At 39.2% G+C, this 27,689-nt stretch overlaps 1 protein-coding gene across 3 annotated transcripts in view; it reads right to left on the reverse strand.

The window, feature by feature from the left end:
* Window positions 1–27,689, reverse strand: part of AFTPH (aftiphilin) — a 41,107-nt gene that overhangs the window by 5,390 nt on the left and 8,028 nt on the right. The window contains exons 2-9 of one of the 3 annotated variants that reach the window (XM_079969769.1): window positions 21,298–23,026; window positions 14,623–14,771; window positions 13,948–14,074; window positions 13,379–13,435; window positions 12,443–12,565; window positions 8,708–8,768; window positions 7,253–7,339; window positions 4,153–4,276 (exon numbers count right to left, since the gene is read on the reverse strand). In XM_079969769.1, coding sequence (XP_079825895.1) covers window positions 4,153–4,276; window positions 7,253–7,339; window positions 8,708–8,768; window positions 12,443–12,565; window positions 13,379–13,435; window positions 13,948–14,074; window positions 14,623–14,771; window positions 21,298–22,995 — 2,426 coding nt within the window. In that variant the 5' untranslated portion in view covers window positions 22,996–23,026. Of the gene's footprint in view, window positions 1–4,152; window positions 4,277–7,252; window positions 7,340–8,707; window positions 8,769–12,442; window positions 12,566–13,378; window positions 13,436–13,947; window positions 14,075–14,622; window positions 14,772–21,297; window positions 23,027–27,689 lie in introns of those variants that run through there. The other 2 variants (XM_079969770.1, XM_079969771.1) reach the window with 2 other exon arrangements.

Below are 27,689 nucleotides of genomic sequence, written 5' to 3' on the forward strand. Positions count from 1 at the left end.
TGATTTAAAGTTAATGTGGCCAAAGTGACTCTGTACCAGAAGACTGAACTGAATCTGTAAAACAACAAATCTAACTAATTAAATATTTAATAGCATTACAGCAAAACTCACTGATTGGGAGCCTTACCTCTAGATCTCCAGTTTGATAATATACTTTCCTAGTGGAAATTTGAGAACACCGTCTAAATGTGACTCATCTCCCATATGTTGTAAAATATGTCTTAGGTCTCTGCCACATTCATGATCAGAAGAGTGCAGTGTGGGCATCTCCTATGTTAGTAAAGAGCTGACCTTTTCCAAAAAAGTTGCTACTCATATGCCCAATACTAAAACTCACAGAGTAAGACCCAGACCATTTATGGCAGTTCTTGCATCGGCTACTGGGTGAAAAGTAAAATTTGTATCTTGTGTCAACGGAACATCACAGAAATTTGAAACAGTTCACATATAAAAATGTTTGCTATATTTAGAAAGGCTATGTCTTTCTAAAGTACTTTAAAAAACCACAACCAACAAACCCAAATCTTACCCTTCCCATGAGGATGTCAAACACCAAAATCCAACTTTCTGACAGGAATGTAAAACAAGAAGGGTGAATTCTGCTCAGACCTTCACTGTTCACAGTGAGGTATTGGGAGCCCTTTTCCTGTACCTTGATTGTGCACAATAAAGTAGTTGTGCCACATATTCAGGGAATGAGTCTTTTTTGTTCTGTTACTTTTCTTCTGGGCAAAATGGGATTAGAAACTATGTAGGGGGCTGAAATGTAGCCCCTGGGACTCCAGATAGTTATCCTTTAAGAGAGAAGCCAAAAAAAACCTGTCGCTAATAGGTTTAACGAAGGCAGGCAGACATCTTTGATCCAGGCTGCCTTGTTTGCAGATAGCTGCATAGTATGTAATATGCCCAGACAGACTGGTAAAGTTTCAGCATAGTAAAGAGGCACAACATGGAAAAAGTGAACACAACGAGCTTCCAGACTAGCTATTTACTGAGAATTTAAGTGTATTATGTTCACATAAAATCTGAGGGGGTTGCCTATTTACTAAGTATTCATCCATAAAATGTTGCCTATTTACTAAGTATTCATCTGGATATATTTATGCAGAGATTATATTATTATTTCATTTCATAATAACAACAAAAATTAAAAAGTGACAAACGAAACTATGAAACAGGCATGTAGAATGAGTGGTTTTACATGAGTTAAAATAAGAAAGTCCATGTAAAGACGATCAACTTCATCAGATCATCAAACACAGTTCCAAGATTTGCCAGGCTCTTGAAAACGATGGTAGGTGTCATGAAGGAATGCCAAATCACATAAAAAGTGTCTGGAGGTTCTAGTCCCTGTTGAAATCTCAAATTATGTGGAAGCTAGATATGACCTTGTCAACTAGGGGTTATTATCATGCACTTTCCAGTGGATTTTTCATCATCTTTCCTACTAGACTTTTTGTGGTTAGAAAATAATAATAGCACTAGAAAGTGAAGGGTAAGAACCAAACAGTGTGAATAAACAGGCTGTATGGAACATCCACAATTCCTACTGTCCAAAAGGAAAAAAAAGAGGAATACAGTGTTTTTTGTCACATTCTGCTATGGTTGGACTGAATAAACCTCATTTGAGTGAGTTGGTGTCTTGATGTCATCTTTAATAAGCATATTCTACTTACGTCATAGATCTGAACTTCCTTTGATATATATGTAAATTAGGATACATTAGCTCAGATCCAAAACACTGTAAGTGGAATGGGACTTCTATGCCCTCTTCCCTATTGTAGCCTCTCATGTGTCCCAAGAAGCTGCTCCCAAGAATTGAAGGGCCTTATTTTGGAATGCATAGTATTCTATTAATAAAATTAGTACTGTTCTAACATTTATTCTTGAAATGAAATAAGCCATCGTGATTTTTTTTTTCTCAAGTGAAAAAGACAATGTATTAAAATTCCTTCATTTCAACAAGCAACACAGAGGCTTTAATCACAATTCCAATCTGAGATGGAATTTTAAATATGGCAACTCTTCCTGCTCTAGGTACCCCCCCCCCGCTTAAATAGACATCCTTGTGAATAGTTTTTCTTTCCCTGTCTCTCTCCCTGCTGCATTTGTGGTTTAGAGGATAAACATTAATTCAAAGTGAGTATTTATTTAGCAACTGAGATGTGTCCAATGCTGGAAACTTGTACGTGGTCCCAGCTGTTCCATAGTAACTCCACCCACACAGACAAGCTAAGCAGGACAGTACATAAAAGGTTTCTGTCCACCCGGAAAATTTCCTCTAACAGTGGCATGAGCAAAGGACAGGGTCTAACAAGATTCAACACCACAGTCTCCTTCAGCTGCCACCACGTGCAACATCTATGTTATGTGCAACTCATGCCTAAGAGTAGATTAGGCAATATAACATAAAGGACACATTCACAGGATAGTGTATCACACTTATGTTCACAACAAATAATTCTTGTACTTTGGAAGAGCAGCATTCATGCTAATTTTATATCTTTGTACCAAGATGATCTCTCACTGCCCATCTCCTGCCTTTGGTACTTCACTCACATTTTACCCCCTTTCTCCTTGTCCATCTCTACCAGATCTGAAAAAGTCAGGTCAGGCAAATCATTACAAACCTATGAAGAGTCAGCATAAGTAAAGAGGTCTTCAACTCCCTATGCACTTGGCAAAAATATTATGAGGTTAAGCTTTTTTGGGGGGGTAATATCTACATTGTACAGAAGCAGTGGAGGCAAAGAATGTTCTGGCATGAAAGACTGAAGCCTTTAGTTTTCTATTTTGAAGGCTACAGTGTAAGTAAAAATAAAACAAAAAATAAAGTGTCAGCAGGAGGACACACTGCATTTTCACTTTTCTTATATCAGAACTGATGAAAAGCCAAGTTGAAAATGACCTGAGCAAAGATTCATCAAGGCTTAGCACTCCCCCCTAGTGGCAAACAGCTGAATGTAACACAGCAGAGAAATAGTTCTGAAAATGAGGCCATTACAGGAGTTAATGTTCCATGTGTAAAGGGCTCTTGCAATAAGAGTTACACACGTACCATTTGTTAACTTCTGCAATAGCCTCATGCATTCCCTGCTACAGCTGTTATCTGTATACTTTCAGTTTAGCTCATGACAACTTGCTACTTTTGAATTTGTGAGCTGACTGAATGAAAGCCAATGTTTTGCATCACCTCAAATCTTTGCTAAAATGAGTATTCACAGCACGTGCAAGTTGCCACAACTCACTACTTTAGTATCCAAGCACCTGTCAACCAGCACAGTCATCTCACATGTTGTATCTGTGCATGGAGCTACATAATGTGCAATTCACAAGAGTGCTACACATTCCTAGGGAAGCAGTGCTACCATATTCACAATCTGAAAAGTCCATGTTGTACTTTTATTCTATATTACACACTTGCTTTTTAAAGGAAAGGCAGGATATAAATGTTTTAACAAATAGGCGTAACACACAAATCAGATGTGATTTGTGTGATGCAGCACACAAGCATAGCCCGAGCACAGTCCATTATCCTACTTTCAGATTACAGACTAGTGGATCCCTGCTCGCAGTCTTTCATCCCATTCCCTACATAGGAACAAATCAGATTCTGTTTCTAGATTCCTAGAAATAGTTAGTCAATAAGTGATGGCTGCTTATTATGCTATGCACAAAAGAAGGGATTGCACAAGAAAAGGGATTATGCAGTAGCTGGGGTGTGTGTGTGAGAGAGAGTGTGTTTATATATACGCAAAAGTGTTAAGGCATTTCACATCGAAGACAATTTCTGCTTTCAGCTAGAAGCTATGTTCCTGCTGTCACTAACAGTTTATAACATGGGAAACATCAGCTTTATGGCTTACAAGTGAGCTTTCAGCAGTGCAGATGAGCCACTAGAAGGCTGCATACCACTGTGGATAGGCTGAAAACTTTAAAAGCAACAGTTCTGACAACTCATTTCAATCCAATGGATTTAATTGTGACATTAGAAGCAGAATAGAATCTGTGAAAAATATATACTAGTACAGCAATAGAGATCTAAGGAGATCTATCAAGGAACTGAACTCATGCATTAGGTGATATTTAGGCTGCAGTTACTGAACAAGCTTTAACTTCCAATAATAAGGGTCACTAATCACAGTGATTTACCTTGCTGATGTGCTTGCTTTCTCTACTGTGGACATTAGCTTTGCGAATGCATCAGTCACTTTACTGGTGGAGTTGGAGGTTTCCAGCTTGGAAGTTGTCAACTCATACAGTTCTGGATCCACACCTTATAGCATAAAATTATAATCAGTGATAGATGGAAACAAGTGTCACATGTTCAATTGCAATTTAGGATACTGTATTTCCATCTTCTGTAAACATCTGAGCTACTTAAATGTCTAATATGTGATTGAGATACAACTTGCTAGTTTTCATCATGCACTACTCAGAGAATTGGAGTTGCAGATAAAACTGGCATAAAAGATAACAGCCAGGAGCGAAAAGCAAATTTGAATAATCATTTTCTTCTTATACCAAAATCCTCCAAGGCTTTACATTATTATTTAGAACATTATTTAATTGCTACACATTGATTCTTTAACTTCCATTTCCATTCCACTGTCTCTGTAGAACATACAAGTAGAGAGTATTTGAAGTCCTCATGCAATTTTTTCCCCTCTTCACTAAAGTATAAACAATTTCTCAACCTTCTTATTTGTTTCTCACCTTTTATTTGGACACAATTATGGAAAGAGTGGATTTCAGGATTCAGTGAAATATCTCAAAGCAAGCTTCTAGAAATATGTAATATAATTGGACAAACTGATGGAATTCAGTTTAATATTTTTTTTTTTTAAAGCTGAGACACCTAGGAGTTCAAAATGGCAAAAATGGGAAGACATCCATTTTTAAAAAAGAATTTTGATGAGGACTCCAAGATATACCACAACAAAACTTTCATCAGAAATGATTCATATGAAGGTTAAAGGGTGACACTATCTGTTACGTAGAATGATCAAGTAGAGAATCCTTCGGTTAAGGCAAAGATGGAGCAGCACTTGCGTCTCATATCCACTTCAACCTTGCGATCAATTCAACTGAAACAGTCCCATGTTCAAATCTCAAATTAAAATACAGAATACATTTGAAATACTGTCAGATGTTTACAGAACCCTTAAATACAACAGGCCCAGGGCTTCTGAAGAGTTACATACAGAAATAATAACATTACAAGAAACAAAGCTTCTGAAATCCCATTAAGGTATGCCACTGAATAAAGCTGTCAGTATTTAAGATTTTAAAAATCACAACTGAAATTTCCAATATCTAAGAAGGATTTGTAACATGTTGCAGCACTTTGTATTTTCAAGCCACTTGTCAACTACACTCATTAGGTGAAATTTATTACCTTAGCATATGATTATTATAACTACTACCACTACATGTTCTGATACTGCAATCATTTCACTAAAGTGCTTAAAAAAATTAGTGCCATAGATCAATATTATCTAAAAGTGTCTACTAATACCCATAAAGAATATATACCTATATTTTAAATGCATATATTTTAAAAAATATATACCGCCTTTCACCAAAATGATTAAAAGGCAGCTAACAAAAGAAAAGGATTTTTAAAGAAAATGCGTTTATTTATAAAAACCTTAATGAGATTGAGGAAATTTAGGCAACCAAGTTTAGATCAAGCACCTAGCTTAGGCAAAACACACACACCACACAAAATTACATACATAACCCACACAGAGAGCTGCAGGCTAGAAGCAAATGACTTTCCAAGAAACAAGCCAGAAAACCTACAAGCAATGATGACATCTGCAAATTTGTTGACAATATTCTAATGAAAATCCATAATAAATGATAAGGTGCCTTCTTTATAATCACTTCAAATGAATGTATCAGAAGTAGTCAAACTGTATTTTACTAGATGCCAAAAAATGTCTACTAATAATCATCAATACTGTGGAATGCATAGATGGATTTAAAAGTAGTGTGTGAAGTTTTATATCAAACTACCATACAAAACTCAAGAAGTTTCTGTACTTTTGACTTCCAGAAAATATGATCAAGTAGTTCTGAAACATAAACACTAGAAGTGAAAAATTAATCATGACAATGACGTATAAGAACCCTCACACACACAAAAAAAATCAAGGACGTGGTTTTTCCACCCATGAAAAAAATATCTACAGATCATAATGGAATCCTGTTCTCCCCATCCCTTAAGTGCATGGGCAAAACTCTGCTCTATCAAGAAACATAAACTCCAAGCAGAGGACTGTACAAGGGTATGGGAAATGTGTTCACATCTTCTGTTCCAGAATGACTAACTTGTGGTCCTTCAGATGTTGTTGAACGATGACTCTCATCATCCCTGGTCATTGGTGATGCAGGCTGGGAGTGATAGGAGTTGAAAGAACCACAACATCAGAAGGAACACAGGTTCCCCCACCTTTGTTCAATAATCCTGCAGCTGCAGGATTTAATAGATGCCACTCCTTTAGTAACCACATCTCTTTGCATTCTGATTTCCCAACAGATTAATAATTCAAGGTAAAGTGAGAAACAGCTTTATCTTTCAAGAGAATTAAACTTAAACAGACTGTTCTGTAAAAAGATATGCTGTAACTAATCAGACTTTTCTTCTAAATTTGCAGTTTTTTCAACTCAACGATTAAAATATTTAAGGCATTAAGTGTCATGCAGAACTACAATACATTTATATTGCCTTAAATGACAACAGCGAAGCTTATCTATAAAATAGCTAGGTGCAAGCTCTTGTTTGTAAACTTCATTACTGCAAGAAGAAATTGCAGCCATCTACTGGTTATCTTCAGAAGATGTTAAGTACTAAGATTAATGAGACCCATAAGCAAGTGCATTAATCATAGTCTTAAGATTTTTTTCAACTGAGCAACATTCTCAGGAATACTAGGATTTTATTCCAACTGCATTTTCAAGTGGGATACATCAAGATTTTAGCCCACAATTAAAATTGTTTTAAGCATTTCAAGTGCTTAAAATTTCTTAAAATCCATTCTTTGCTTAACATTCTAGAGTACCAACCAAATAGTATTAACTAACTACTGGAGGCAAATGATAGAAGGGGGAACTATTGAAGGTGGGCATCTTAAGAGAAAAGTGGAGCATAGACATTCTTCTTGTTTGTAGGAAAGTCACATAATGCGGCTCATGCTTTTAGTAAGAATGTTAAGAGATTAAATTTGCAGTGTAGCACTCTGCTGACCTGGGATGGTGGTGGTGGTGGCGCTAGAGCTACTGTCATCCACGGGCCCAAAGAAATCAAGGTTCAGAAGAGTGGAACCTCCACTAGCTTGAAATTCAGTGACCGTGTTGGTAGGCAGCCATATAGAAGGTAAGCCAAGGGAGGGATTTATGTGTAAAAAGGGGGTAAGACACACACTTGAACATGCCAGTTATAATTAGTACTCATTACATAGTTTTGTTTTATAAAAAAAAAATTCACATAATAGTGCTTACAATATTAGTTTGTAGGTTCTAAAGATGTTAACAAGTCAGTGTACATTCTAATGTACAAATGCAGCAAGGAATTCAACACTAATAACTTAAAAAGTAGCCAACATTGTTTAGAAAAATGGACAGAACCAGAGATCCAGATTAAAGGGATTAATTAAAGGGAAACATTTTTCAAAATTCCAAACTATTCATCTAATTCAAAATCATATATGTTCTCTACATAATTTAAAGAGACTGACAAATTGTATCTATAGCTTAAAGTAGCAGATTGTCAGTAGGTTAGCAAAACAAAATATGAATATTGGTAACAATGGTTCTCATTACATCCAGCTCCTTGGTGGCAAACTACATTGTTCCCCTTTAATACTGAAACAGAAAAATCAAATATACATATTTTAAAGAAACTGTTAAAAGAAAGCAAGATGAATTGACTGCAGTAATAAGACACCAGACAACAGCAAGAGAGTCCATCCAGGCTTTCCTTCAGCACTCTGATATGGACCGAAATGTGGTCACATCTTTAAACATCGTATAGCAGTGTTTTTAGGTCACTGGTATGGCCAGTAATTATGACAAGTTCAACAGCATTATTAACAAATGGCTAAGAAACTATGTCACTATCTACTAGCCCTAGTTTAAATTTAGAGGCCTTTAGATTTTGAAGCTTTGATAAAATATATGCACATTTTAAAACTAAAAATTTAAAAACTGTTCCTTTTGCAAACAGGTTATGTTAAAAACTGTGCTTGAAAGCAAGCCCAATTACACACTTGACTATGCCATTTCAAACTTTACAAAAGTCTAAACAGGCAAGGGTTTGTTGAGGCGATAGCTATAAAGTAAACAAAAATTATTTAACTATTCCATTCTTAGAACATGTAATGTGGTTGCGTGTATGCAACACCAATTCAGCAAAATGGTGTATTACCTTGCTCTTAAACACTACAGACTGCTTTAAATAGTGCATAACTAAACAGAAAGAAAGCCTGAATTTCCAAAGTTAAGAAATTGTGTGTGTATGTGTGTATATATCTATCTGTGTTTGTGTGTGTGTGTGTGTGTGTGTGTGTATGTACATACACACACACACACACGCAAAAACACAGATATATATATAAAATAAATCAGCAGAGAGATGTTTGTCTGAACTTTGTAGGTTTCTTAACTCTAGCTCTTGTGCTAGAGGCTCTACGGAGAGACGTACCATCTAAAGGGTTAGTAAGGCCACTGCTACTCCAGTCAAACTGGACAGGTGGTAGAGATTCCTAGAGTTGAAAAGTCAGAAATCAAATTTTACAGTCAGGTCATAGCATAACAAAACGTGTCGCATGAAGTTCTTTTGCATGCAAGCAAAAAAGCAACAATTGAAAAGCCAAAGGACAATGAGCCAGAGGTAATAACTAAACTAAACTGAAGTCATAAAAACAGTGTTTCATGTAACCTAAGAATAACTATGGTTTACAGATTGTTCCTAGACTGCCTGGTCTGGAAATTTTCATGGGGAGTTGCAAATATTGCCAAAATACAATTAAACAGGCCATTATACTATGCCAGCATTGCAGAGCTATCACTCTGGCAGGTAACACTGACAGGAATGCTTAAGATCAGGGCAGCAGAAACAGAACCAGCCTCACCTGTAACCAGTGCTTTTTTTTCCTAGAAAAAGAAGTGCAGGAACTCCTCATTTTTTTGACGGACAACCCTAAGTTGATGAGTTTTTTTTAGGGGGAGAAGAACACTTTTGGGGGGGCAGCGCTGTGGATGCGTTACGATGTTACCTCTGATGCGACCACATGGCCTCCAACACAAAGCCACAAGCACCGTGCAGTTGAAGCCTCTTACACGCAGCTCTGGGCGCCGTGCCTCTATACAGCTACCAGCATGATACAAAGAGCTGCTGGAACTCAGTTCTGGTGAGTTCCATCTGAAAACCCCTCTGCCTATAACAGCATCATCAGTTTTGCAGCTTTGAAAACCCTTAAAGTCACTTACAACGCAACTTAACTGTTATATGCAACTTCAGACGGATAAAACTGGCTCAGTGGGATCCTCTTTAAATAATTATTTAATCTTAAAATAATTGTTAAGTTATTAATAACTAAAAGTATTATTTGGTTGCACATCAATGGGCAAACCTAAACCAACAGGCATATATAATCAACAGACACGTATACTAAATCTATTGGTTTAGGGACTGAAGTGTGGAAGCTGTGGCAAGAATGGGGGGGGGGGCTGTCTGAAGGTACTTCTTATCCGATTTCTCTACGCAAAAGGAGAGCCATAAGCTGGTTTATACTTAAATCTTTTTTAAAAAAGGCAAAAACTCTTACTGGAATTTCTTTCTGAAGTGGTATCTTTGAATCCTAATAAAGTGACAATTTTCATAATTTTTATCTGCAGTTTTCATTATTATCTACAAGAATAAGCCTTCTAGTTATTACCATAAACAGGCTTGCCTCTCTTTATTTTCTGCTGCCCCTCTACTTTTTGCTACCTCTACTTTTATACATTCATAGTGAACTGCAGAATCACCTTTTTTTGAACAGGCATCAAAGCAAGGTCGGATCAAAGTGTGCCAACAGATTGTTTCATTACATCTCTTGTTGCTGCTCATAATGATTACAGCATAGAGAACAATCTAAATAATGCAAATGCAATGGACAAAAGCGCAGCTGAGGACATTTACCGACCATTCTACACAAATTTTCAATTATGATAGGAGAGATTCTAAGACTTGCATGTGAAGTTGTTCTGAAGCTTACTTTTATAAAACACTAGAGCTCTAACTTACCAAAGGGCTAGCCACTGAAATACACACACAGAAATCACGAAGAGATTTCCCAACTTGCTATTATGGATGCCCTCTGCTGAGAGGCACACAGTCTATTCACCCAATTCATCTAATCTGTTCAGCGATCTACACATCTCCTGAAACATTTGGTGACAACTAGGAGAATTTATGTGCCAGCGCTAGATATTCTGAACAAATCCAAAACTGGCAAGAAAACACATACATCATGCATAATTTCAACACAATGCTTTGGATCAGGTAGGGTGAGTCAAGCAATTTGTTATGTAGATCTAATTCTAGTTATCAGACTTCAAAAATATATATATGTTAATGTTTCATGGGAAAAAAATTGTTGTAATATTTGTTCCAAATGGGAATGGAATTAAAAATAGCAATATTTTATCAGAACTACCTCTAGAGCAGACCTGCACAACTTGGCAGTAGGTATGGGCCAAAATAAAAGTATTTTTTCTCATCACTGTTGGTACTTTTCTTGCTTTCTCTGCCTCCTCTCTCTCTCTCTCTCTCTCTCTCTCTCTCTCTCTCTCTCTCTCTCTCTCCCTACCTACCTACCTACCTACCTACCTCTCCCCTCCCTTTTTGTTCTTGGTGCCCCTACTGTCTACTTGGACTTCTTGTTGTTTCTTGGAGGGGGGGCAACCTCAACTGCGGAGGGGAGGTGGGAATCTGCCAGCGGGTTGGTTTAGTGGCCTGCAGGTTTTCCTTCTTTGTGGCTCAATGTCTCAGTGCCCCTCAGTGGCCTCCTCTTTGGCATGGCCACCATGGCATTCACAGCTTCCAGTGGTGGGTCCTTTGGGTGCCATGTTTCTCCCCCACCCTGCTGATCTGTCAGGGTGCTTATGGAGGGTCCGTGGAGGGCTCAGCTGGAGGCAGAAGGAAGCTCCCTTTGGGGAGCACTGCTGCCGTTTCCCAGGGGATGACCTCAGTTGGGTAGGGAGTTTTCCTGTTGGCTAGCACATATCTAGGGCTTTTCTCTCAGCAGCCTTCCCTACAAGTTTTCCCCCTTCCTTCCTTCCTCATTGGGGTTCAGGAAGGATTCACGAGGAGGGCAGGTGTTGTGCAGCAAGGGGGCTTTTCTAGGTCCTGTTTGAGACTTGAAGGTTGCTTTTGATGGGAAAGCGTGAGGTGCGTGAGGCACAGCCGCCTCCGCCTCAAGGGGAGTGAGCGAGCTGCCTGCAATGAGAGAGGGGTAGGCTGGGCAACAGGGAAGCTGGGCAAGATGAGTGCTCAGCTCCCCATCAGAGCCAAGCGGGCATGGACAAAGCATTTTTCACAAGCTGCACAAAATCCTTTGGAAGGTTGCAAGTGACCCATGTACGCTGTGCAGGCCTGCTCTAGAGGCATGTTCTGCAAAACTCAGTAGTTTGCATACTCCTATAGAAAGAAGCAAGTCTGATCATCCTACTGTTTGGATACCCTTTTTTGGTTTTAAACACAAGAGATGTAAACCGACAAAATAAGTGGTATCAATTATCCTTTTTGGTTATGTTCAAAATTTCAATTAAAGTAGATTATAGATCACTTCCTCCAATCACTTGTTCTTTTTCCAATCATCTAGAATTTAACAGGACTAGGAAAGATAATCTATATCTAAATGCACGAGAGGGAAAAACATTCAAGGATAGAAAGTGTTATTTTTTTTTAACTCTGGCACGTCTTTCAAAAGCACAAGAGGGTTAAAACCAATAGGGAAAGGATTAAAATCTTTGCATGTGATTTCTATAAGTATCACAACAGCCTTAAAACTGAAAAGGGCAAATTCATAAGAAGAGGTATAGGAAAATAACCATTTTAATCTACTGGAAGCTGTTATTTAGGTATATTGTATGGTCAGGACAGCTCATTCGCTATAGATTATTAGAAAGTGTTGAGGCAGAAGAACTCACTACAGCCTTTTGCAGGTGTGAGCCTCCTCTCTGTTGGCAGTCAGCCAGAGATCTAGCTATGAGACTCTTCAGGCATGAGGACAAGACCTCAAGGCAGGGTGGAGTGGGGACGTTGGTGCACTATACAAGTTGTCAAGAGAAGCAACAGTCCGCCCACCCCAAACTAATGAGCTCTCAACAGGCATATGCCCAGAGCCCTTTGATGGTGGCATCAATGCCACAAAACATTATTATTTTTTACCTGGAACTGATCAGTTGTACATATATTCATCTCTGGTGATGCAAGTGGAGTCTGTCCTATGGAAGCTATTTTCTCTGCAGCAGATATTGGTTTCAGGGGTTCCTTTGTAGGCTCTAACATACCCTAGAAATTAAGACATCACAGAATCTGCTCAAATACCACCCTTTAGGAAAAACAAAAATTAGTCAAACCCCAAAGAAACAAACAATTATTCTTCCAATGATAATGCTGGATTCACTTTTGTATATTCCCCTGATTGACTACTTAGCATTATTATTTAAAGTTTACTTTTATAATTCACGTTAAAGAAATGACAAAAAGCCACTCTTAATTTGTTTTAGGGACAAAATACTGTAGTATAGAACTTTTTGATTTTCTAACCAAATTTACTGTATTACAGAACTATTTTGATTTTATTGTAGTTCAGAACTATTTGATCTTCAAACCAAGAGAAAACACTGGGGTGCCGTACAATGATTTTATAAATTTGTTAGCATCAGTACAAACTTTATTTTGGTCACAGACCAGCATAAGATAAAACAAACAGATAAACTGAACACATAAGACTTAAAACAGATAAGGGATAAAAACTAATAATTAAAAGATGATTATACCATACATAACTTAAAAAGATAAAAAAAAGGACAAATGGTTGAAAGTGACTATAAGGGAGGGAACATAAAGGAATTTGTTACCCATTTCTGCCCAGCCACAGTCAAAGTGTGTGATATTAGTGCCTCTAAATATAGTTTAACAAAATTAAGATCTATCTAGTTTGCTAAAATATTAAGTAACAACCAAAATACTTATCATTCTTTTTATGGACTATAAAACATGATGTAGGTATTATACCAAATCTACAATTACTTCTGACAAGAAAGTTTAGATAATTCTAGGCTTTCTAAGGAAACTGCCTAAAACAGTTAAAAAACTTACCAATCCTGCTGCATACATGGGCACTATAACAGGTTGCTTCTTGTTACCTGTAAAGAGCTAAGACAAAAGAAATTTCCATCTGATTAGACTGAAACATTTTATTTGTGAAGTCCAGTTAGCCTCAAGACTCATTTTTGGGTCAATGGTTAGCTATTTTCATGCAGTATCTTTGGGTTGCAGTCAATGTCATGTGAGCTGTGTTCTACTCATGACATGAGACTATCCCTTCCTCATCTGCCCCCAGAATCCCACTCACCCCCCTCTGAAGAGTCCCTGACTATCTGATGCAGCATTTAGTATTAATTGTTGCTTGTCATGATTTTTAGACATATTCTCAAATTTAGAAATGATTGTTTTAGCATAACTGCTACTATATAAAATTACACGGACAATTTGAAATTGTTTGTCATTTTTGTATGTCACACAAGAGTAACAGATTTTGGGCAACTGATAGAATAAATACATTTTAATATAAACAACAACATTCTTAGGAATAATATCGCACACTTATTTTGTGTACCAATAGAATGGAAGAAATTGTTGGTTAGTTGGCTTTGCGGATAACTCACGATGTTTCTTGTGTCGATTCCCAGAGAGCAGAGGAGTTTTTTGTTGCTGAGGGAGCCACCCCACTGATATTTCAATCCATATGCATCGTGGATATCCTGAAGCTCTGTCCACACATCTAGCAGTTCCCTACATAGTCAGTTATACATCAAATGAAACAGTGAAGAGGAGGAAATGCTAAAACTCAGCAGCTTTAACCACTTCAATCTGCATCTTTAAATGACTGGCATATAACACTATAACCATTAAACACAAGCCCAAACACCAAACCTCTAGGGAGATAACAGTGGTATAAGGTTCTCAGAACAATTATTTTTCTAACTTATAATTAGAAAACGATGTCTGTAGCAAACAGAATGATGTCTACTTGGAATTCAACATATTAATAAATAATATAACTGTAAGTAATAAGCCACATCCTATTTAACTACCTCATTTGCACATCACTTAAAGTACAACAAAAACCCACCAAGTAGATTATTCTGTGGCAGCAAAAGCAGTCACTAAAAACTAACCACATTGAACTATGCTTTTTAAAAGAAAACAAAATGCAAGCAGTAACTAAAAATCCATTGATGTTTGCAGCCATTAGAAGATTACTGCTATACACCCTCAGAAAACATCACTGAAAGCTTGCATGCTTCTGTGTATGTATCACATTTAAAAATGGTCCATACCTTTGTGACGAGGTCTCCTCTGTCCTCCCAGGTTTATTACCCATTTCCAACAAGAGATTTAAAGGAGCAATCTCTTCTTCCATTTCAGAGACAGTTACAGGAGGAAAACAGGCTTCAAATATTCGTTCTAGACGACTTAGCAGCTTTGTCTGCATCAGAACAGACAAAACCAACTTGTTGAAAATTATGCAAATTACTGCTTTTAAAAGTCAGGGGAATATGAAATTACAACTTTAGATATTATTTCCTAAGCACAGATCAAACACAGCAAGCAAGCAAATAAATGGATATAGCTTTGGGAAATAACTAATCAGTGGGCCTCAATTCCACTCACAAGTACCCTACTGGTCTTTGGTGAGGGCAACAAGACAAACCCCCGTTTCTTTCTCCAGTCTGGAGGTGCAACTCATCTCTGGAATGAAGAATGAAGATTCCATTTTGGTGCTGTGAAGACACTCCTGATGGGGTGGCAGCCTAGCACCAAAGCAACCTCTCCCTCTACATTTCAAGCTAGAGAGTCGTGCAAGTAAGTTCCCACACTTTGGAGAAGTTCCCTGCCCCCTTTCCCAACTCCCAAATCGGAGTTGAGAAGGGCACCGTCCTCTAACCTGGCGCAGGTATGAACTGCAAAGTCAAGGACAAGGAGACACACAGGATCCTGCCAAACACAAATTTCCGCTCAATGACTTTGGCCATTCAGGTTCTGTGGATGCCTGTGAGTGTTAACTACACTTTCCATTTCCACAGAATCAACTTGCACTAAAATTAGTTTATGAAGCTTGGATTTGGTTTTTTCCTAGATGGCTGTATTTGATGTTTTAATGTGTTGTAAACTGCTTTGAGATTTGTTCTATAAAATATAAAGCTGTATTGAAATAATAATAATAGAAATAACAACAACAACAATCTCAGCAGCCTTTGTGCTTTGCCTCTTTCTTGTTTTTACTTCTGCCTTAAATTGATTTCAGGAGAGTTGTTGGCCTCAACTCTTAGTCAGATATGGGGACATACAAACATCCTTTGCTCATGAAATCATGTTATGTCTGTGGGGAGAGGTTAAAGATGAAAATGCATTGAGTTTCAAAGAGAAAAATCATATCAATATCTTTAGAACTTTAACCACTTAATTGGAAATACAATGCCACAAAGTTACCCCTTTAAAGATTCCACATTAAGATTTTTATTTTGCTTTTAAGAATCCCATCTAGCTTTTGTGTCAAAGCAGCAAACTTCAAACATGCACTGTGCAAAGGACAAATTTTCATAGATGATCACACTGTGCATTGAATAAGCATAACAGAAAGCAATCACAAGTTAACTGTTCTGCATGCTTTACACTACAGTAACTATTGGGTAAAGAACAACTATGTATGCCTGAGATAAAGCAGCTGGCGTGCTCTATGAGGCACTGCATTTTGCTCAGAACATTGATGCCATACAGTCACCATGTCAACACTGACTTTCATCAGTTCTCTCAGTGATGATCACAGTTCCTATTTGAACACTACTGTCTATAGTAGTGTATAAACAGCATTTCACACTGCTTGAAAGCATCATGTCTCAGCAGCCCTTCAGTAACTTCAGTGTCCCAATACAATATGGGATAGCCACATGAAGTTGGACTCTCAGATTTGACAGCAGCTGATCAATTGCTTTGAAAGAAGAGAATTAAAATTGGGTCACCCCTGCCCCCAAATTGCTGACCAGAACCATTAAAGAGGGCTGTGATGACTCACTGATGAGCAGATATGCATCTACTCATATCCTTCGGGGGAGAAGCATGCCTGCAACCCGTTGCTGTTAAGCAAGGCCAGCCCATACCAAGGCATCTTTGTGGTATGTTGGTGTGGTATGTTGGTGGGGGAGTGATCAACCTGACCGTTCAGGGTCTAAACGCAGAGAATAGCTTTAGGTTGCTGAAGGGTCATGGCCTGCAAGTGGGTTGCAAGTGCAAATTGGTTGCAGGTTTCAGTGCTTTTGCCCTGTCAGAATGCTCCAGTGAGGAGCACTGTCATCTTTGTTCGTGCCACTACTGCCTGCCAGCCACTTACTTTTTTAAAGGAAGGCTGGGGCGGAAAGGAGTGGGGAGGCTTTCCCTGCATGCTCAGGATGCTGTTGCTGCCAGCCAGGCGCAGCTGGTGGCAGGAGCTTTCTCTGCCCCTTTTCTGACAGGGTTGGGTTTTTCCCTCAAGCAATGTGTGTTTGTGATTGAGAACAGTATGTATGCACAATTGTTGGTGAGATACATATTGGTGGTGCGTGTGTGCATGTGAAAGAAAGGGATGTGTACGTATGTGAGTGTGGTGGGGACAAGAGATGCACTTAGGCAGAGAAGGAGAGGTTTGTGTGGTGTGTGTGGGGGGGGGGTATGTATGCACATGGGGAGTGTATGTGTGTGCTCTATTTGCATGCAAGAATAATGTGGCCACCTTTTATATTTTCCTAGTACAAGGGAACGCTTCCCGTTATTAGAAAGTAGCAGAAAGAAGTGTGGGTGTCTGTATAGAAAATTTATATTGTTTGAGCTCTACAATGAGGAACAGCAGGACATAGTTGACCTCCCATAGTAAGCATGAGGTGGGTTTGGATTTTTGCAGCAAGGGGGAAGCAGCAGCAATTACTGCTCTCTCTAATTTTGTCTTATGCCTCACCACCTTGGTTTTAATTCTTAAAAACTCCAAGTATAAAACAACACCTGTAAAATAAACACTTAATTTTTTTATGTATTTTAAATTTTTATTAACTTTTTAAAATTAAACCCCTTAAATAAAAAGTTAATTGCAAATTCAAGGGGGGTGGGGCACAGGAAGGAGGAGGATGGGGAGCAATTTTAAAATTGACTACGATATGAGGAGTTCTGGAAGCCCAAAATTCAGGAGACAATAAAGCAATGGGTCATCATACTGAGTAAATTTGGACATGTGGGCCACTGTACCAAAAAGGTTGGGATCCTCTGGCTTAATGGGTACTTTGACTTGACTTACTGGCAAGCTGTATACAGGACTTTTTAAATTTTTGTGTGCGTTAAATGAACTGTAAACTGTTGGTAATTAATTATGTAGTGTTATGTTGCAGTGATACTGTATATCTTATTATGTATTATTATTATTGTATTATTGCATTAAGACTTTAATTTTTGTGTGAACTATTTGTAGGACAGATTTACTTCAGGAAAATGTGGTATAAAAATAAACTGACAATGATAAATGGGACTTCTTTTATTGATTAGTACTAAATGGCATAGAACTATACCCACAGTACTCAGTTACCATATTTTTCGCTCCTAAGGCGCACCGGACAATAAGGCACACCTAGTTTTTAGGGGGGGAAATCAAGAAAAAAAAAATCTTATTAAGAGCTTCTGGGGCTGTCAGGGGAAGCCCCCCCCCCAGCCCCAAAGAGCAAAGAAGCCAATGAAAGTTGTGTTCTAAGCAAAGATTTATTTAACTAAAGTTTAATTTGGCAGCTACATATGAACTCTATATGCTAACATAGCTGAGGTATGAAAACTTTAGCTGAGGTATGAAAATGTATGAAGTTATGGATCTTCTCTTAAAGCTCAATTAACACCTGATTATATTAGAAATGGCATTACTTTCGGCAGAACTGGAGGGGAAAAAATCAGTCAAGGCCCATTTGCAAAAGAATTAATGAACTGGCGACTATATCACAAGGTTGGAATGGGTTCCTTCTCTTTTTATCATCAAATGCTCTGAGAATTTTGTGATAGCACAGAATTTTTCTGTATTTCTACTTCCTGGTTAGTCATAATGACGCTGGCTAAAAACATACTGTTTTCCTGGCATGGGTTGCTTTTGATCAGGGGAACAGCTACCAGCAAAGATGCTGATAATTATGATACAGAGTTAAACATTTCTCTCAGATTAGCATTACTCAATCATTATACAGTGGTGCCTCGCAAGACGAAATTAATCCGTTCTGCGAGTCTCTTCGTCTAGCGGTTTTTTCGTCTTGCGAAGCAAGCCCATTGACGGCTTAGCGGATAAGCAGATAAGCGGCTTAGAAAAGGGGGGGGGAGGGAAAAAACCCCGCAGGAACTCGCAAGACATTTTCGTCTTGCGAAGCAAGCCCATAGGAAATTCGTTTCGCGAAGCACCTCCAAAACGGAAAACCCTTTTGTCTAGTGGGTTTTCCGTCTTGCGGGGCACCACTGTAATTATGGTTCCAGCATAAAACTCCATTTATATAAGTGAATATAAAAAATATAAAGAAGCTATCTATCTTTTGCCTAAAAGTAAGTAACTCTCTTGCACTGAAGTCTTCAAACTTGGATCCCCAGATGTTGTTGGACTATAATCCCCATCACCCCAGTCAGCTTAGCAATTGTCATTTTTCTTATGTAAACAACTTCAGATATTTCTGAAAGCAGCATATAGATGTTTTAATAAGTAAAACTAAATTACATTCATCATTTGGATTAATTTAAATCTAATTGAATGGTAAACATTTCAGACTTCCTGCATCCACTATCCATTGACCTATTTGTCAGGATAACCAAACAGAAGGCCTACTGTATTTTTAACACTATTGATCAAAAACTGAGGTTTTAATTTAAAATTGCTCTGATGCCTTTGCAAGGAGGAATTTAAAACCAATGATATGAAGAGGTGGCCAGCCAGCTGTAGTGAAATATGATCTGGTCTCAAATGCCAATTCACAGATTTGGTTGAAATCATATCATGTACAGTGGTGCCTCGCAAGACGAAATTAATCCGTTCCGCGAGTCTCTTCGTCTTGCGGTTTCTTCGTCTTGCGAAGCACGGCTATTAGCGGCTTAGCGGCTATTAACGGCTTAGCGGCTTTAAGAAAAAGGAAACAAACTCGCAAGAACTCGCAAGACGTTTCGTCTTGCGAAGCAAGACCATAGGGAAATTCGTCTTGCGGAACGACTCAAAAAACGGAAAGCTCTTTCGTCTTGCGCGTTTTTCGTCTTGCGAGGCATTCGTCTTGCGAGGTACCACTGTATATCTGTTGGCTCCCTGCCAACATTCAGAGTCATATTCAGCTGGATGAAACTTTCTACTCATTGCCAGCAACTTCTGCTTATTATTATTAATTAAATTTATATACCACCCTACATCCAAGGATCACAGGGCAGTTTACAGTATTTTTATTAAAAAAACTTAGCATAATAAGAAACAAAACAGTAACTCCTGGCCCCCCACAACAGTTAAACACCAAAGATTGTTTAATTAGCCAAAGCTCTGTGTGAAAAGTAATGTTTTCACATGGAGCCTAAGGGTATGTAATGAAGAAGTTGGTGAGCCTCCTTGGGGGAGAGCATTCTGCAAATAGGGAGTCATTACAGAAAAGGCCCATTTTTATGTTGTCACCCTCTGGAACTCTTGGGGAGGGAACACACCAAGAAGGGCTTCAGATGATGATTGCAGGATCTGGGTTAGCTCATATGGGGAGATGAACTCCTTTAGGTATTGAGCTGTTTAAGGCTTTATATATCAAAACCTTCATGCTACATATAGCAGCAGAAATACTCAACTGGTGAGCAAGGAGACCTCAGTGATTTCTGCAGCTACCATGAGGGGGTGTGTGTGACAGAAATAGTTTTAAACAGTCTTTCATTTCTGAAACATGACTTTCAGCTATATAAATTATGTACAAAGGTGCGCTAATAGAACACATGAAAATTGAAATTCCCATTAAAACGGCTTGGATCCAAAATGGTGCATCCTGCTAGCAGAAAGCCTCTTCTACTACTGGTTTCTGAGAGAAAAGTGACCCTAAATCCCTAATGTTTTGTGGAAAACTTTGCACTTGTAGCCAGCATGTTTCCTATTCACAACGTCCCTTGAGTTTAACACAACCTTAATCCAATTTCCTCTTCAGATTCAGTTCTATAGCTTGCTTCTACCTTGAATGGCTCTCATGTAGACGCTTGATTAAACTTTAAGCTGCATAACCTCTATCTGCTATGCTTTCAAAACTTGGCTGGTTTTTAAAATGAAAGAGCATCCATATCTGTATATGACAAAAAAGTAAATCACAAATTATCAAATGTTCTTCCATCAAATGAGGAGGATTGTCTGGTTACAGAGCAGTTGGAACTGCAAGAAGCTTTGTATGTGTGTGCTGCACCAACAGCACAGAAAGTCCAACTGGGCTGAAACTGTCTTTGCCACCCAAAATTCTAATTATTTAATGCAGACAACAGGACCACAAAGATTTATCACCTGTGCTACATGTGTTCCCAAGTATACCTAAAATAAGTGTTCTTGGAAAATCACAGTAGAGTAAACCAACTCAACATAGTAGTTATGATTCAAAGTGGACCCGCTAGGTTTCCCACACCAGCCCCTCTCCTTCTGCTGGACTTTATGCTCCACCCCTAGAGCTGCTTCTGAGGTTGTGGGGTTCACCAGAGTTAATGCAGAAAATAGCTTTTCTGCTTAAGAGGCATTTGTTGCCCTGTGAGGAATTGCAGCTGGAAAGGAAAACGGGCAACATCCCCCTGCTCAATGCATGTGCATGCTGAGGAAATTTCAAAGGGCCTCAAGCTTAAATGGAATTTTGCTGGAAGTAAACATGCATAGTATTGGAATGCAAAAGTAAGAGGTAAAATGAAGTGTGTGCATTTTACATAATAAAGCGAATTGTAAAAGCAAACCATAAGCATCAGTAGCAAAGTGTGGTAGTTACCCGAGCTGAAGTCGGCAAGTCCTGCAGCTTCCCACTACTGGTTCCATGCAAAGATGCTACAGAAACACTGTTAGGTGTATGAGTCACTGAATCTTCATCATCAAAAGTTGTGCCTGTCCTATCTGATGGCCACACATCTTTTATGGGATGAGGTTCCACCACCTGCTCATCTTCAAAAGCAGCCCACAAGCAGCTCTCTTTCTGCTCAGCCTCAAAAGCATTCCACTCTGTAGCTTGGTTACAACCAGCAGAACTGAAGGCTGAAAACTCATCAGAGTCTGGAAACCTTTTTACCCCTAAGCCAAAGTCTCCAAACTCACTGTCATTTCCATTTTCCAATTCTGCAAGAGGCTGAACTGCCATGCTAGAACCAGCATCATCTGTGCAACATTCATCCTTGCTTGAAATCTCTTTTGATTGAGGAGTTCCCTTTGATGATCGCTGATGAACATCACTTCTATCTGTGAAGTCACCACATGCATTACTCCTTTTACTGATGTCTTCAGAAGGGCTTTGAAAGTGTTCTTGGCTGGCAGAAACTTGAGTAAAAGCAAGGGATCCATTGCTGACTGTGCCAAAGTCACCAAAATCATCTTCATTTAAACCACTGCATGACGCATGCTCAATGTCACTTTCACCATTCTTAACTATTTCAGAATCACATATGTTCTCTTCTGTAGGATGAGAGCCAAGACTTTGAACTCCACCTACATTAAGGCTTAATGTATCTGCATTATCATTGGTCCTTAAAAAGGTATGTTCTTTACTATTTCCAGTGTCACACTCCTCTCTTCCTCCAATACTTTCAGTTGTGCCTACTGAATTCACAGTTGTGTGTATGGAAGAAATAAAGGCATTGTGTTCTAGTGATGTGCAGTCCTCTTTAGCCTTGAAGTCTTCATTGTTCGCTAAATTAATTTTTGAAATGCAAATCTGTCCATATTCACAGCTTCGATCTGAAGTTGCTTTCTTCATAGATTCCCCCTCACCATTTATAATATTGCTTTCCTGTACACAAAACACTTCTTTTTCACTAGAATTTGTGCATATTTTATTTCCTGTTTCATCAACCAGGCTTGTTTGTTTATTTGAGAACGTGGCAAAGTCTGCAAAATCCTCTGCTGTGGTGGGTATAGACTCCAAACTTAATTCAGAGCTATTAGTGCTAATTATTTTTAATCCCTTTGAGTCACTGATACCATCTGTATCTTCAGCTTCCTGAGAATTTGCCGTGTCCAGTGCTGCAAACCCATTTGTTAGAACTTCTGGACATGGCTGTTTCTCACCATTACAGCTGTCTACTTGGTGGTCCTGACTTGGAACTTTCATATCAGTCCTAATAATTTCAGAGTATGACGACTCTAATTTTCCAGTTCTCTTAACTTCTTCTGCATAAATATCATCAAGTGAAGTACCCAAACTTCTACACTCACATTTTTCTTTTTTACTATCAAGAGGGAACTCTTTAACAGTAGTAAAAGCTATAATGCCATCTACACTGCCTGAGTAATCAGAGTTACATGAAGGTTTATGTTCTTCCTTTGAACTGGAGTAATCTGATGCAAAGTCAAAGGCTCCAGTACTTCCAGCATCGGAAAACCCACCAAAATCACCAAACTCATCTTCATCCTCCTCCTCTGCTCCATTATCTAGTGGTGGTGGTGATGAAGAATACATTCGGATGATATCTGGTTCCATGGTTCAGTCTTTTATGAAGGTTACTTTGCACCTACAAGAAAAAAGGGGGAAATTATTTCAACATGCTGAGTTCAAAATACTGTCAACTATAACATAAGAGAAACCTGGAAGCAATTTACTGTATTTTACAATATGCAATAAACACTTCACTTTAATTGTTCATCTTAACATCCAGTCTGAAGATGCTATTAAAAGAACATGCCTCTGCCCCAAATTTCTTATTGAACCACAAATTCCATTGGTATGCGACTTGCCCTAACTACATGGGACATAATTTATCAATTCACAGATAAGCTATCTACAATAGGTTTCATTCAGTTATTTTATTTACAGTATTCAAATACTTATGATACTACAAGTGGGTCAAAGTGTTGCAGTATATTCCTGGTGTGCTGAATCCGTGGCTGAGAGGGTTGGGGAGAAACATAAGTTACCCAAAAATACACACTTGGGTCTTACTTCATGTGCCAAATGTTTGAAGACTAAAAATTGCAACCGTTCTGCATGCAAGTTAATGGCACTTGCGGCTTCTGCATACAACTATAACCGAGTGCTTGTTTTGATCTGGGAGGAAGCCTAAGGGGACAATTTAGGATCTTTGCTGCAACCCAAGAGATAAGGGGTATTTTTGGTAGCCTCACCATCTGACCAGCAGTATTACAGTGGACTACTACTGATCGCCAAAGAATTGATGCTTTTGAATTATGGTGCTGGAGGAGACTCTTGAGAGTCCCATGGACTGCAAGAAGATTAAACCTACCCATTCGTAAGGAAATTAGCCCTGAGTGCTCACTGGAAGGACAGATCCTGAAGCTGAGGCTCCGATACTTTGGCCACCTCATGAGAAGAGAAGACTCCCTGGAAAAGACCCTGATGTTGGGAAAGATTGAGGGCACAAGGAGAAGGGGACAACAGAGGACGAGATGGTTGGACAGTGTTCTCGAAGCTAACATGAGTTTGCCCAAACTGCGGGAGGCAGTGGAAGACAGGAGTGTCTGGCGTGCTCTGTTCCATGGGGTCACGAAGAGTCGGACACGACTAAACAACTACTATTACTACAAGCTATTATCTCTCAGTACAGCCCTCCATCCTGCAATAGGGGTATAACAATCAAGTGTACTGCAAGTTGTTGTATACTAGTATCTCAGCCCAACCTGCAACGACAGATAAAATTAAAGCTACAGCAGCTCCAAAGTGTTATCCACTATTAGCTTCAGTTCAACCTTTACTGTGCAAAAATAATATATTGCCACTACCTTCCTTGTACACATGGGTGGTAGTGCTTTGCCTATAATGGCAGGCACGCTCCTGCTGAAGCTGGAAAAAGTCAAGATACATGTAACAGAAGCCCAGATTGTTTTTACTATTGCTGGAGCAGCACACATGGCTCGTACAGAAATAATGTTGAAGTACATGGTGTTAAAAATGAGAATTTTGTAAGAAAGTAAACAAGGCTGCCATATTGTTTTGCCCTAACCTGTTAAAGCAGAAGTTACTTAATTTTTATATTACAGTATACACATATCTGTTTCCTAACATTCCATCCTCCTCTCCCAGGTTCTTGTCAATGACTGTGTTTGCAAGTTAATAATAAGCCAGACCTTCTGGAGGATACCACAGCTGAAGCCCTTCCTTAGAAGTGTGCACTGACAATAATAGATCTGTGGTGTTAGTTTTGACTATGAAGCCTAAAACGTTTAGGCCCTATATACAGTCATACCTCGGGTTGAATACGGAGCGTGTAACTTCTGGGTTTCGCCGCTTGTGCAGACGTGCCGTCGCGTTTACCTCTAGATATGAACGGGGCTCCAAAACGGACCCCGTTCGTATCTAGAGGTACCACTGTATAAACAAAAGCAACTCATTCCCCGTGTCCTTCTTACTTAATAAGGTTACTATAACAGCAGTAAAAAATCATTGGTATACCTCATTCAGATAATGAAAACATGTAGAGCAAGAGTTCTCCCTTCTCCTGCCAATTATGACAATTAGTGCAATATGTTGTCTGTACAAAGGATTTCTAGTGAGTATGCACCACATTTCATTTCAAAGCATTTTATATACCGTATTTTTCCCTCTATAACACGCAGATTTTTTCTCCTAAAAAGGAAGGGGAAATGTCTGTGCGTGTTATAGAGCGAATGTGTGGTCCCTGGAGCCGAAAAAGCAGGCAAAAATCAAATCGCGAGTCTCCTAGAAGGGAAACTTGAAAAGAGGAAGCGGCTGCTTTCCTGCATTCTGCCTCAGGGTCTTACTGCCCACCCACCTCTGTTTCGTTGCTGTGTTTGCTCAAACGGAACAAAGAGCAGGGAAAGCCCCTCCCCTCCAGGCAAGCAGAGGGGAAAGTGTCGTCTCTGTGCTCTGGTACTGCTGGGGGAGAGGGAGAGAGAGGGGGGAGGGAGAGAGAGAGAGAGGGAGGGAGAGAGAGAGAGATGGCTGGCTTGGGTGGGGGAAAACTTTTGCCTTTCTTTCCTCCCTCCCGTTAAATCCCTCTCCTGCATTCCTCCCCTCCAGGCAAGAAGAGGGGAAAGTGTCCTCTCTGTGCTCCGGTACTGCTGGGGGAGAGGGAGAGAGAGGGGGGAGGAGAGAGAGAGAGAGAGAGAGAGAGAGAGAGAGAGGGAGGGAGGGAGAGAGAGGGGGGGAGGGAGAGAGAGAGAGAGATGGCTGGCTTGGGTGGGGGGAAACTTTTGCCTTTCTTTCCTCCCTCCCGTTAAATCCCTCTCCTGCATTCCTCCCCTCCAGGCAAGAAGAGGGGAAAGTGTCGTCTCTGTGCTCCGGTACTGCTGGGGGAGAGGGAGAGAGAGGGGGAGGGGGAGAGAGAGGGAGAGGGAGAGGGAGAGAGGGAGAGAGAGAGAGAGAGAGAGAGAGAGAGATGGCTGGCTTGGGTGGGGGGGAAACTTTTGCCTTTCTTTCCTCCCTCCGTTAAATCCCTCTCCTGCATTCTTACTTAGCCAGCTGCTTCTCTGCACACCCCTCTCATGTCCCTTCTTTGTTTTTCCTTCGCTCCCCACTTAAAATGTGGTTACAAAGCATAGATCCACATGGATCCTCAGGATCTTTGCATTGGGTCACCCCAAATTCACCATCAGATCACATAGCATGTCCATGGCTACAGCCTGCCCCCCCAAAATCACGCACCCACTGTTGCCTGGGGCTGCAATGGTGCAAAAACGTGGTTAAAAAGCATGGATCCACATGGATCCTCAGGATCTTTGCAATGGGTCACCCCAAATTCACCATCAGATCACATAGCATGTCCATGGCTACAGCCTGCCCCCCCCCCAAATCATGCACCCACTGTTGCTTGGGGCTGCAATGGTGCAAAAACGTGGTTACAAAGCATGGATCCACAGGAATTCTCAGGATTTTTGCATTGGGTCACCCCAAATTCACCATCAGATCACATGTCTGTGGCCACAGCATGAAGCCCAAAAATGATACATCCACTGTTTCATTCAGAATGTTTTTCCCCTTGTTTTCCTCCTCTAAAAACGATGTGCGTGTTATGGTCAGGTGCGTGTTATAGAGCGAAAAATACGGTACTTTCAATACTAGAGCCAATCCCTTGACAAATAAAATGTATACAAAGGACAAAGAAAAACTGTTTAAAATTCAAACCACCCTACCCAGTTCTGCAAGTCACAATGACCCAGGACTCCTGAATGTTATAATTTTGTGTTCTCCTCAGAAATGCTTTGCAACCCTTGAGTTCTCTTGGAATTCATTGAGTTATGCTATTTAAACATGGTTAACCTGACTCTCTAGCCCCAAATATATTAATGTTAATCAAAGCTTCTTATTATTAATGATTTCATCCAATAATAATTCAACCTGCAGAAAATTTCATATACTAAGTCAGCAAAAGATGCATCTATATAATAGAGCTAAAGCAAACTCACAGCTTAAGTAAACCCCACATCTTTTTCTACTTGTTCAAATGTTTTCCTTACAGGAGTTATGTAATAAGCATTACAATTACTCATAACAACAAAAGTGCCTGACTTTGAAGTGAAAGCTACTTGTAAACAAGTTTACTCATATGCCTTCAAAAGCCAAGAGCTAAACATGATCACAAGTGAAATTCTTCTCCCATCCCACTTCATCCCTACCCTCATCTCAATACTATAAAAGACTTCTTGGATTTTGAAATACACTTCTTTTTATATAATAATTTTTATTGGTTTTTACATTTTTTCAAACACAACAACATTATGTAAAACCATAAATATTTGGCTATATAAGCCTGAGACTCCCTCCCCCCTCCACGGGAATGGTTTTCAAACTTATTTTCTAATCCTGAATTTAATTGTATTTTATTATTATTAAATCTACTTTTATTTAAAAAATTAAACCAATCCTAATAATAAATGATAATTTATCCTTACAAAACTTCTTGTAACCCTACTAACGATGTCAATTGTTGACAGCTGTCTTTCAAATACAACATAAATTTATTCCAGTCTTTCAGGAAAGTCTGGTCCTGCTGGTTCTGAATTCTCCCAGTCAATTTTGCCAATTTGGCATAGTCTAATAATTTAATCTGCCACTCTTCTTTGGTTGGTAATTCTTCTTGCTTCCATCCTTGGACTAATAGTATTCTCGCTGCAGTTGTTGCATATAAAAACAATGTTTTATCCTGCTTACAAATTTCTCTTCCTATGATACCTCATAGAAAGGCTTCCTTTTTTTGTAAA

Source organism: Podarcis cretensis (genome assembly GCF_951804945.1).
Source record: "Podarcis cretensis genome assembly, chromosome: 3".
NCBI classification, from domain to species: Eukaryota; Metazoa; Chordata; class Lepidosauria; order Squamata; family Lacertidae; genus Podarcis; species Podarcis cretensis.